General features: G+C 41.5%; 2 protein-coding genes across 2 annotated transcripts; both read right to left on the bottom strand.

The window, feature by feature from the left end:
* Positions 1-424: 424 nt before the first annotated feature.
* On the bottom strand, positions 425-2,965 carry LOC101313633. Its single transcript, XM_004306281.1, has 3 exons — positions 2,719-2,965; positions 2,338-2,621; positions 425-1,174 (listed from the first exon to the last, which is right to left on the bottom strand). Exons 1-3 carry the CDS (start codon positions 2,963-2,965, stop codon positions 425-427), a joined length of 1,281 nt encoding a protein of 426 aa, XP_004306329.1.
* A 1,351-nt stretch (positions 2,966-4,316) lies between these two features.
* On the bottom strand, positions 4,317-11,396 carry LOC101310436. Its single transcript, XM_004304541.1, has 4 exons — positions 11,268-11,396; positions 10,213-10,584; positions 5,703-10,122; positions 4,317-5,140 (listed from the first exon to the last, which is right to left on the bottom strand). The coding sequence occupies exons 1-3, from the start codon at positions 11,388-11,390 to the stop codon at positions 5,743-5,745; spliced, it is 4,875 nt and encodes a 1,624-aa protein (XP_004304589.1). The 5' UTR covers positions 11,391-11,396; the 3' UTR covers positions 4,317-5,140; positions 5,703-5,742.
* Positions 11,397-11,553: the final 157 nt, after the last annotated feature.

Here is an 11,553-nt window from a genome sequence, read left to right as displayed (position 1 = left end):
AGAGAAGAAGAAGAAGAAGAAGAAGAAGAAGAAGAAGAAGAAGAAGAAGAAGAAGAAGAAGAAGAAGAAGAAGAAGAAGAATGAAGAATCGCTAAGGTTCCTAGTGAGGCAACGTTGGTTGTCTTAAGGTGTAAGTTATTTTCACGGTTGAGTACTTAGTTAAGAAAAAAAAATCAAATGGTAATTCACAGTTTCACACTGCATTTTCTACACTGGAAATTCACAATAGAGACATCTCAACTTTTGGGTTAGTTCAAAACATTCTATATATATCTCTGAGCTCTAACTATTGTTAAGCCTTAGTGAAAAAAGTATTTGTAGGCGTTGAGATGAAACTGTAGGCATTTTATTCTAATGTATAACCTCTAACTAATTACCTGTATCCTCAATTTAAGAACCTAATTAGCCTCTCCCTCTAGCTCCTTTAATTTCTGATAAGTGCCATCAAAAAATTGTTCCAGTAATCAACCGGGCCTGGCATGCACCAATGAACACAGTCACTATAACCCTTCATCCATTGATTTCCCCAATGAATTCCAGGGTGCCCGTCTGGTCTCATCAACATGGCCCTAGTTATATCCAAAACCCTAAACTGCTTCCTGTTGTTTCTTCTTGCATCATTTATCTCCTTAATCTGAATGTTCCTCATTTCCCAATCAAACGTCTTGTAATCAACTTCTGCCTCACCAAAGGGACTTGTCCTATTGCAGTACCCTCCGGTATTCCAAGCCCCATTCTCAAAATGTGCTGGTGCAAATGTCCTCAAAACGGTCAGAAGTCCCCCTTTGCAGTTCTTGCAAGTGCTAATGTACTTAAAGGCAGATCGAAACGCCATACGAACTGCGTTGCCAGTGTTGAAGCGAGTAATATTAGGTTGGTTGCAATAGACACATCCTATAAGTTTGTTACCTTTGTACAGGTATAATACTCGAAAAAACCAATGCCCGTCCGAGATGATGGCGTAGTCTAAATCGGGTAGGTGCTTTCCCCATTCATCATCGATTTTGTCTATGTGCAAATCGAAGATGCCGGATCCAGTGCCATTTACCATCCTCTCGTCTGCGGCTATAAGATATTTGGTCCACAATTTCATTAGATTGAAGTCATGTTGAGGAAAGTACCATGTCCTGAAACGATCTTCAGAATCCTCGTAAATGTCTTTGGGGAGTTCCTCCTGCAAGATTAGAAATGTTTATGACATCGAACGAAACTTACCAAGCACAAATCACAACTCATAAACTTCACATGATTGATGATGGATTAAACCATGGTTTAAGCACTAATCTAACTGATCAAATTGACTGCTGTGCATAATTCACCCACCCTAAATCTTATATATACGCACCAATATGAGAAAATTAAGTTGACTCAATTCACCCTAAGCAAGCATTTTGTTTCAATTGGGTTGGTAGACTTAGAAGAACAGTTGCATGATTTGCATCGTTAAATCCTAGTCTTAGTCTTGGATGATAATGGAATCCAGTTATGAATTCCATCACTTGAAGGGTGAATTCCAAATCTTCAAAAGATGTCATCGATGGCATACATACAAATTCTGTTGCATTGCGTGCATGTTCTATAAGTCATTCGTTTGACTATCAGACTATATATATACATTGCAACCGTCTCCATAAATTGAAACTGAATGGTGTCAATAAATACAGAATTTCATAATAGAAGAAGAAAACAAAATATGCAAACAGAAAGGGATCGTCTGCATCAACCCAATTTAGTTGATGCAGATTGCACGAAACCAAGGATTAGGCAAATTTGATACCAAACTTAACATGCATGACAACTATTAACAACTAAGCATAATAAATAGCAGAGCATCTTTAGTATACGGTTTGTACCTACACATATATATATGAATGGTGAAGATTAAAAACATAATCCATATACATATGAATTGTTATGAATGACTAAGATTGCTCAGTATACTTACACGTCGTGCGTAGAAAAATTTATGAATAAATAGTAGCAAAAGAGAAATGACTAGCAAACAATTTGGATGCCTTCTTTTCTTTTCTTCCCTTGGTGTAAAAACCTCTTAGAGTTCAACTGTGCCAGTAAAATTTCCCAACAAAATTTACGTTTCATTATATAAAATAACAAGAAAACAAAACCAAATTTACGTTACATTTTTTGTGTATTACATTTTCTGTTTGTAGGCTTTTACTTCATGAATCACTTTGTTGAATGATAAACTAGAACAGATACCAAGTTTTGTGCCTATGATTTGTGGTTGTGTTTGGACCTAATTTTATGCTCTATGATTTGATTTCCGAGTATAAACCGGAATTATTCATGTACATTGATCAGAAAATTGAGACTAACCTGAGACAATAGGCATAGAAGAGATTCAAAGTGATTGCGAGCAACAGAGTCACCAACAAATGCCATCTTCTTTCCTCTAACGATTTCCAAAAACGCCTTGGGATCAAACTCCGGCAGCTCGCATTTATCCGGCTTCCATCTCCAATTCACATAGTCCCTATCCATCCTCCCATTCTTGAAACAATCCTTCGATTCAGGAATAGTCTTACATGTTGAATTCGTATACAATGGCCCTCTCGAATCCGGAACCCACTGACCCTTAAACAAGTCACACACCTCTTTCTCTACAAACAAGAATCAAAACATATTGAATGCAAATCATTTAGACTGGAAAAGATTCAAAAGTGTATATATGAGAATTAGGTTGTGAAGCAAATGTACTTTTTGGAGGTGGGATCAGCCTGACTGGTGCTGCATGGCTAAGATGATCATGATCTGGCTGCAGGTTCTGATCATGAACAACAGAATTAAGGGCTTCTTTGGATGTGATCGGAATAGGGTTTGGGGAATAAGCGAGGAAGAAGCTGAAAATGGAGGCTACGGCTAAAGAAGTGAGGAGGAAAGGCATGAGTCTGTTCATGTTGAGACCTCTCTCTCTTTTCCCATAGATGTTGACAGAAGCATTCATGACTATTCCAAGAGGGAATGAGAGAGAGAGTTTGTGATGCAATATAAGAGAGAGTGAATGATTTTTCTATCAAGAAAGAGTAATGAGGAGGAGATTCTGTGACGCCATAATTGAAGAAATAATATGATGATCTCTTTCCTGGAGAGCCATAGGGGCTCTTTTCTTTCCTTTTGGTTTGTGATTTTCCATTTCTGATTCTTCTACAAAAAATGAGCCTCTGTGATGGCGGCCGTTGGATTGGCACAGGTGGAGGTTGATAACAGTGACTGTGCATGTGAATTTTAGGAAGGAGGGTTCATTACTAATCGACCTGAATGCTCGGCGCATTGTGTTCAGAAGTAATGTGAACTTTTCTAATGGTCTCTAAAAGTTGCACACAAATCTTCACTTTCTCACTAATCCATGTAACCAAAGGGACCAACAATGTCCATGTGCAGAACAATCCGATGTTGATGCCTCAGTAGCAACACAACTTACCGTAGCTGCCTCGACTGATAAGCTCGAAACTTCGAATGGTTTGCCACAGAACCCCAGCAATGAGCTAAGGTAACGCGCGACGGATTCTAACATTGGAGGGGTTCATCTTTCATAGGTAAGAAGCCTCATTTCCTCCACCAATCTCTTTCAAACTTTGCATAGTGAGAGCATCGAAGGCTCATAAACACGATGAGGTTCTCTTCTTCGCGATACTATTACATTAAAAAAGTAACGGTGGAGTGTCAGACTAGGAAGAATGCAAGGATTCCTAAGCAAGGTATAACAGATCTTCAAGATTAAGTTCCATCCTTAGGCCTCTCTTCTTGTCCTATGATAATCCCAACTGTCCTAATCCTTAATCTCAATTGCATCTGGTCCCTTTCTCATCACCTACCTTTGTACACATACATGCCATCTGTAACATTATGCATATAAAAGAAACTGGCATGTGCTCCGCATACAAATCTGCTCCGAGATGTCGCACACTGACATGAAATAAAGCTTTTGTTCCTGAAAGAGTGGGATTGAAAAGCCGAATGAAATCTGGGAACAGAAAGTTCCTTCAAGGCTTCAACCTTTTCGTGCAATTACTTTATTGAGAATGATAGTTTACGTACATCAAAAAAAATGCCATGAACAAGAGGGCGTCCATTCTCTGAGAACCAAATATAGCCTACCCGTAAAATCTAACAGAGACGAGGGCATTCAGCTATCCTCGCAATGAAAACAAAAGTTTGCCGACAGTAGAAAGAAATATTGAAATAGCTACATTAGGCTCACTAGCCGTAACACTATTGTAATGAAGTTAGCAAACAATCACAACTCACAAGTACATCCAACCGGGCAAAACAAATTTGTGATCAACTAACCATCATGGCAGTGTTAGTTCATTCAATCCATCTATAAAGCAGAGTTATTATTATCATACAACATGTTACGAGAATAAGTTTGGTATTGCAGTACAGGTACATGAATCTAACCAGAACTTTATTACCAACCCTATACCAGAATACACCGCACAATATGCTGAGCGATACTCGATTTGCTGAGAAAATGGCAAACCAGATTTGAAACCAGTCAGCAGCATCATTGAAATTTCATGATCACATTAGAAGCCATTTCATTTTACAAATGAATCAAATGCACCAAAAGTGAAGTCTGTCCAACATTCTCTATGTTGAAAAAAAAGGTCCCGACTCTGGTTATAACTTATAATACAAAGGAAAAACAATAAGCTGACAGCCTGTGCAAATTTCAATAACCAGAATGTTATAAGATAACAAAATTCTGCAGTCCTGACTAAGTAACAACTATATATGTAACAACTGGGGTGAAAAAATAATGACAGAGAATACAAGCCGACCTTGGCCTGGGGTTCATACAACCTAATCTCCCCTATAAAGAGGATTCAGTGAGGACTGGGGTTGCAGTGTGTACCTGAGTGGGCACAAGTCCGAACACTGAGCAACCATGACTCAGCGTAGGCAGCAACATCAAAGATGCTTTTCATGAGTTAGATATCTACATAGAAAAACTGGTCTTCAGAGGCCATCAGAACAGATCCATTTAAATAAATCGTCTCTGGGGCAGCAGGGTTTTCCATAGTTGGAGTGGCGCACAATGAACACCTGTTCCTGCCCTTTTGGCATTTGCCTCTTGAGCTCCACATCTGCTGTTTCACTGCAACACCCTGAATAGCTGCAGAAAGGAAGCAAAAAATTCATAATGAACAACAGGCATTTGAGTTTATGGAGAGAAGTTTTGCAACGAAAAGGCCAGGAAATAAAAGCACAGTAACCAAAGATTCCAGAACTACCAAAAGATTCGATTTGCATTTTCAGATGACCCCAACAAGTAAAAACTTGAAACTTGCAAAATGAACAAGGCGGACAGAAAGGCAATCTAAAATTTTAAGGAACTTGCAAAATGAACAAGGCAGACAGAAGGCAATCTAATATTTTAGGATGATATTCGACACATAAGAAGGAAATGATTGTTATAGAGAACCTCGCAGGGCTATCTAAAAAATTTCCAAATGTGAAAACTAGTTTGCAAGAAAAAAACACATTCATTAACACATTGCTGTTATATGATTATAGAAAGAGTACCTTTTGGAACATAATGGATAGCATATATTTAATTTCTCGACTAACATAAACTTGTAGTGAGTCCAACTTTCAAGTGCTTCCCAACTTGTCTAACAGAATCCATAGCAACTTAGACCAACAAAAACAGAGTTTTAATTGCGAGAAGAGCTCACCAGGCCGTTACAGGTTTCTGCACCGTACCATGATTCTATTCTACTGCCAAGGTTGCTTGTAGCTCATGCGATCGACAGCATCCAATCCACTATCAGGCTCCTTTCGCTTCAATACCCCTCCCACCTGATATAACTTCAACTGTTCCTCTACAAGGGCTTGTGAACTCGGAACAGCAAGCTGCCTCAACCCTGATGGCAACCTCTCATCTCTCCGTTCTGCTTCCACACCTCCAGGCCCAGAATTAAGGTCAAGGCCCTGACTACCCCATTTCCTACCATCAAGGCCAGCATTACTGCTACTGCCAGCAAGGTTCATCATATAGGGACGTGGGTAAGGTGATGAGACCACACCTCCAGGTCCCATGAGCTGTGAAGGCATGGTGGGGAAGCAGAGTGTCCCACCAGAGGATGAATCCACATATGCAGGTGAACAACCTGAAAAGGAGCTCGATGACAGAGGGAAATTGGTTTCGAAAGGAAATCCTGGATACGGAAATGTAGAAGCAGGTGGAAATGGCACTGCAGTTGAGGACGACAGTACAGGCCCCCGGAAGATTTCAGGACCAAATGAGGAGTTACCAGTGGGAGGACACAAGACTCTCTGTGACCCAGCAGCAGCACCATAACTCTGCTCACCTCTGCCTGGAAAAATGGATGGGACTGTGATGGCAGGATATGAGTTTCCAGGAGCGAACCATGCTGAAAAGTTCCCAAAATCAGGGCTATTCATTCTTATCCCAGAAACTGGTGTTCGCAGTGGCATACTGCTTTTTAAATGCTGGGTAAACGGGGTAGCTTCAGTCCCAACTTCATCGAGGCCAGGGCCATTGTTCAAATCAAAGTCTCTAGAGTCGTTAATCCCACCATTAGATAGACCACCAGATAATGATGACCTACTTGGCACAGGTATCTCTAACCTACAACTGTTCATTACAGGATGCGATACAATATCAGGACTCTCATCAACTCTATTCAAATCGAGATCAAGCCCTCCAGTACCACGATCACGAGACCCAGACTTGTGATCCATGACATGTGCAGGGTTTTGGGAAACAACATCTTCATAAACTCTCTGATCAGGCACATTGAGATCAAAGTCCAATGGTGGGCGGCCTTGTTTGCTAGACGCAGTGTCAACTACAGGCAGATCACTTGTACTGATCGGTGCTTCCAAATTTTTTCGGGGCTCAGCAGGTCGGAATGCACTCCTAGCTGTAGATCCTTTCCATCCAAGTTCACCCTTACTTCGCATTGGGTTTTCAGGAGGGACAAATGAACCTTTGGCAGGTGCAACCACAGTGATTGATGCAGGAAAACTCCCCGACATGGAAGACATTTGGAAGGGTAAAGGGCAAGGAACATGAACAGAAGATGGAGTTCCAGGATCTCCTGCCTTAACAAACTCTTGTTGAATACCATCATCAACAGGGAAACCTTCATTCAAATCAAAGTCCAGCTTTACAGCAGTATCTGACCCTGAAGCATTCACACTTGAAATTTGACGCTCCTCTTTCTCCCCTGATTCAATAGCTTCCAACTTGCAGCCAGGATTGTGATTTTCTTGCACTGGTAATAAAGGTGACTGAGCATGGGAAACTGGTATACCAGAACAGTGACCAGAAGTCTCCTTTTTTTCCTTAGTCTCCTGAGAAAATTCACTGCTGTGTTCCAAAGCGTCTTTTCTTTCCACACTCTCAGCCCTTTCATCTTTCACAGTCTGCTCAGACTGACCCACGGCCTTATCTTCGTCTGTATTTTCACCCTTCAACTGCAACTGCAAAGTATTTCCAGAACCAGAACAAGGAACAGCATCCTCACTCTTTCCCTCCTTGGACTCTGAGTGAATTCCCTGCTCTGCCAGTAGGGCAATACTTGAATCCTTAACTGTAACTGGGTTCGCATCAGCCATTTCAGTGGACGAGGAGGTTGATGTTTCATTAACTTTTTCACTCCCAGAAGCTGCTTCAGACACAAGAGGCATACTGCTCCCCACAGTTCTTTCATCTGCTTTATGTTGAGTCTTGTCCTCGTCATTCAAAGTAGAAGACACTTTTGATTTAGACTCATAAGTACTGCATCCTTTAGCATTCTGATCCCCTAATTTTCCTTGCTCATGAGACTGATTACACCCTTCAGCCCCCACAGGACCCTCTTTTCTAGCACATGTAGGTAGCTCTGATCCAGAAGCATCCTCGACAGGCTTCCTGTCAACCGCCAAGGATAGTCTATCTACATCTTGTTGCATATTGGAAGAACATTTCAAGTTTGCACTACAGTCGAATTTGCCAGTTGAACTGCAATTGGTGTCTCCAGAAACATTAGCTGGCAGATGGATAACAGAATCTCTTGATTCACTCTTACCCCGCAATGAGTCATCAGTGTTTCCCATCTCTGCAGTAGAACTGCTATTAGCCCTGCCAATAGGTTGACGTTGGGTTTCAGATACTTCACCCTTTTGTTTCAACTTGGCATCTTTTTCTGAGAATGATCCATCAGGCACAGGAGAATTCCTTTGGGGAGAACATGATGGTGACACATTTTCAGATTTGGACAACTCTCCAGCTGCCACACTAGCTAGTAAATTCATCCCAACATCATCTCCAGGCGAAGCAGTATCACCACCTTCAGAAAACTTAACACAGCTTTCAATCAAAGCATTCATTGAGCTTAAAGATGCTTCATATGACTTTCCCGTCCTTGAAATAACTTTTGATCCAGGACCAGTAGCTTTTGATGCCTCCACTGGTTTTTCAGCATCTTCACCGGCCCTATTTTGTTCACTGGAGATAGGTGGCACATTATTTTCTTCAGGACCACAAAATCCGTCCTTGCTGTGACATACAGGTGAGTTCATATCGGAAGTACTATTTCCCAGCAAAGCATCGCTTCTAACCTTAGCTCTTTTGTCCTGGTTGCCATGCTTTTCTGCAGACGGAGAAGCTCTGCCAGCTGTAACAGGGTCTTCAAAAGAACCACCTGAAGCACCTCTAGCTGGACTGCGGCCAGTGTTCGGCAACCTGACAATTAGTCTGCTGCTTGCCTGGTCAACAATAGGAACTTCATGAACTTTCTCATAAGATACTCCAGCAGTTGATGTCTTCTCAGAAGTCAAATTTCTACTTGGGGTACCGACTTTTCCAGATCCTGTTTCCTTATGCACCCCTGGGACAGAAGACCCATGAAGACCATTGCTTGATTTTCGATGTCGAGAAGAGCTGCTAGAAAGCTTATTTGCATTCACTGAACCAGCACTTGAGCTTCTTGCATCTTCCTTATATAGGGAACCCACAGTCTTTGCATGATCACTTGATTGGCTGTTGTTTTGGGACTGGCTAGAACTGCTGCTCCTTTCCTCCTTGATTGGCGTCAATGGAAGGTCGGAGTTTCCAGCACCAACTAACATTCTAAAATTTTGATCCTTGGAGACATTACCAGAGGACACTGGCTGCCCTTTTGTTGACACAGGAGATGTAGATGACTTTGAAACCATTTCAGAAGAGCCAACTTTAACTTGAGGAGATTTGGACACCGAAGGTTGAACACTGGAGCTCTTTGAGCCAACCTCAGACGTACTTCCAGTTTTTCTGCTCCCAACCTGAGAAACTTCTGAAGGTGCAGGCTTTGAAGGCCAGGAGACACCACCACGGCTTGATCCAGACTTTGATTCATTCAATTTCATCTCAGCTTCTACACGCTTCTTCCATGTGTCAACCAAAGTCCTAGCTTTCTTCTGAATTTCAGAGTTTTTGTGGGTACGTAAATTATTCACAGACTTGCCAACATTACAAGTTTGTAGAGCATGGAGATTCACAGGCAGCTTATCCAGTGCACGAAGTAATGCAAAGAGAAATTCTTCAACAGATTTATCACTTTCTTTAGGGCTACTACCATCACCAATTTTTCCCTTGTGAACCTCTTGAAGCCATTCATCCAATACAGCCAAACCCCTTAGCTGTACAAATCGCCCAAGGCAATCGAACCTGTCAGTAACTGCTATCACATCAACAAGCAATGTTCGGCCAGCCATATCTATTTTCTTGTCGGCACTGTCAGGTTGCATAAGGTGAACAAACTTCTCGACCGCCTCCAAGTCTACTAGTCCTCCTTTGTCTGTTATTTTGGAAAGCTCGGACTTCAATACACTTTCCGGTCTGGCCTGGCCAGACTCCCCATCCTCTGTCTTAACTAAACGCTCACGTTTTACAGGATCAGAGCTCTGATCACCTCGTTCCCTCTTTTTTCCCTTACCCTGAGAAGAAAAAGGGGATGCACTATTCTGCAAACTATCTGAACCAGATTTGAACTGTGGTGTTGATGACGGACCATTCAAGGGCTTCGGAGATCGACCTCCCGACTGCACTGCCCCATGCATTTCTAGTTTTGTCTTGTCTAAAAGATGATCTACTTCTTCCTGTCGTTCCTGTGATTAAAAAAGGTAATCAGTACAAGTCCAAACAAGCTAATGACAGCCACAAGATTGAGAGTCATGGGAGTAATTATTAACACTCACATTAATGTAATCTTTGTCAGTTAACCACCATAAACACTTGTTCTCAGTATCAAACACTCTTCTGCACACAAATGAGGATATCCCTGTAGGAAGTTCAACACCTTTACGAAGGAATGCAACTTTACATGGATGCAGTAGCGATGCAGCAGGTATCTCATCCTTGTGAAAGGAGTAGAAAACCTCGTTCGGGGCAGCTTCCGGCGAGACCCCTTTAAGAAGCTTCACATCAGCAGGTCGATAAAGCCAATTAACCCCTAAACTCAAACTGTCTCCCTTGTCTAATTTTAGCCAGCGAATTATTCCAATAAAAGGTGGGGAATCCTGAGGAGGCTTGAAAAGTGCACAATCTCCGACACGAATTTTGCGTCCATCCTGTAACAAAAGACAGCTAACATGAAACTAACGTAAACTATGAACCCAACAGAAACCACACCAAAACTAACAATGAACAAACAAAATGACCAGGCATTTTCATAACACAACAATACACAGAAAAACAAAGAAATTAGACAACAGACTATCGAAAAGCTTCAAAACTAATGAAGGTCATTTCCCAAGGCTTCAAGGATAACTGTAGTCCACATAAAAATGGAAAATCCATTAAGAAATTCTACAATTCAACACACTGCTTCCCATTTGGGGATAACTTCATATTCGGGAAAACAAAGCACAAAACCAACAGATGAAAAACAATTCAAAACCAGAAAAACAACAATATAAGAACAGAAATATGAAGCCTTTGTAGAAAATCAGATTGGATTGATAACATATATTCAGCTTAGCATATTAAAAATTAGGCAAAACGCTGACCATTCCCCAATCAGAAAAAAGTGAATAAACACCAAATTGAATGAATTGGAGCACGAATTCGACAACTAACATCGAAACCCAGTAAAATTAAGAAACCCCTCTGCCGAAATGAACCGGGAACAAAATCGAAAACCATGATAAAATCACAAAATTGAGCACCTAATAATCGAAAACAACAGTGAACAAATTGAAGACTGGCGAAAAACACACACCGGAATCAAACACAATAAGACAAAGCAATTTACTTTGTTGAAGAAATCAGGATGTGCAGAGGGGTCGGAAGCTACAGTCGTGGCGTTGGGATGAGGGACAGGCCACATGTGCCGAAAACGACGCCGTATCGACTGCTCAGCTGGAGACCCATGCATAACAATAGCCCTCCATCACAATCGATCCCGGAATCGTGCCTGAGACGAAACATCAATCCCGGCTGCTGGGGCTTCGAAACTTCACCGCATCAAAACTCTCTAACCCTAGATTCGCCGGAATTAGGAAACCCTAGATCAATAACACTCCACAGAGATCTCCGAT

The sequence above is a fragment of the Fragaria vesca genome, linkage group LG6 (assembly GCF_000184155.1).
Source record: "Fragaria vesca subsp. vesca linkage group LG6, FraVesHawaii_1.0, whole genome shotgun sequence".
NCBI classification, from domain to species: Eukaryota; Viridiplantae; Streptophyta; class Magnoliopsida; order Rosales; family Rosaceae; genus Fragaria; species Fragaria vesca.
This window is presented reverse-complemented; position numbering and strand designations above follow the sequence as displayed.

Bases quoted from the DNA above. Each gene is read 5' to 3' on its own strand.
- LOC101313633 (XM_004306281.1), bottom strand. From the start codon at position 2,965: ATGAATGCTTCTGTCAACATCTATGGGAAAAGAGAGAGAGGTCTCAAC. The intron at 2,622-2,718 runs GTACATTTGCTT...TCTTGTTTGTAG, and splicing joins GCTGATCCCACCTCCAAAAA to AGAAAGAGGTGTGTGACTTG. The intron at 1,175-2,337 runs GTTAGTCTCAAT...CTAATCTTGCAG, and splicing joins TTCTATGCCTATTGTCTCAG to GAGGAACTCCCCAAAGACAT.
- LOC101310436 (XM_004304541.1), bottom strand. From the start codon at position 11,390: ATGCATGGGTCTCCAGCTGAGCAGTCGATACGGCGTCGTTTTCGGCAC. The intron at 10,585-11,267 runs GTAAATTGCTTT...CTTTTGTTACAG, and splicing joins ATCCTGATTTCTTCAACAAA to GATGGACGCAAAATTCGTGT. The intron at 10,123-10,212 runs GTGAGTGTTAAT...TTTTAATCACAG, and splicing joins CTGACAAAGATTACATTAAT to GAACGACAGGAAGAAGTAGA.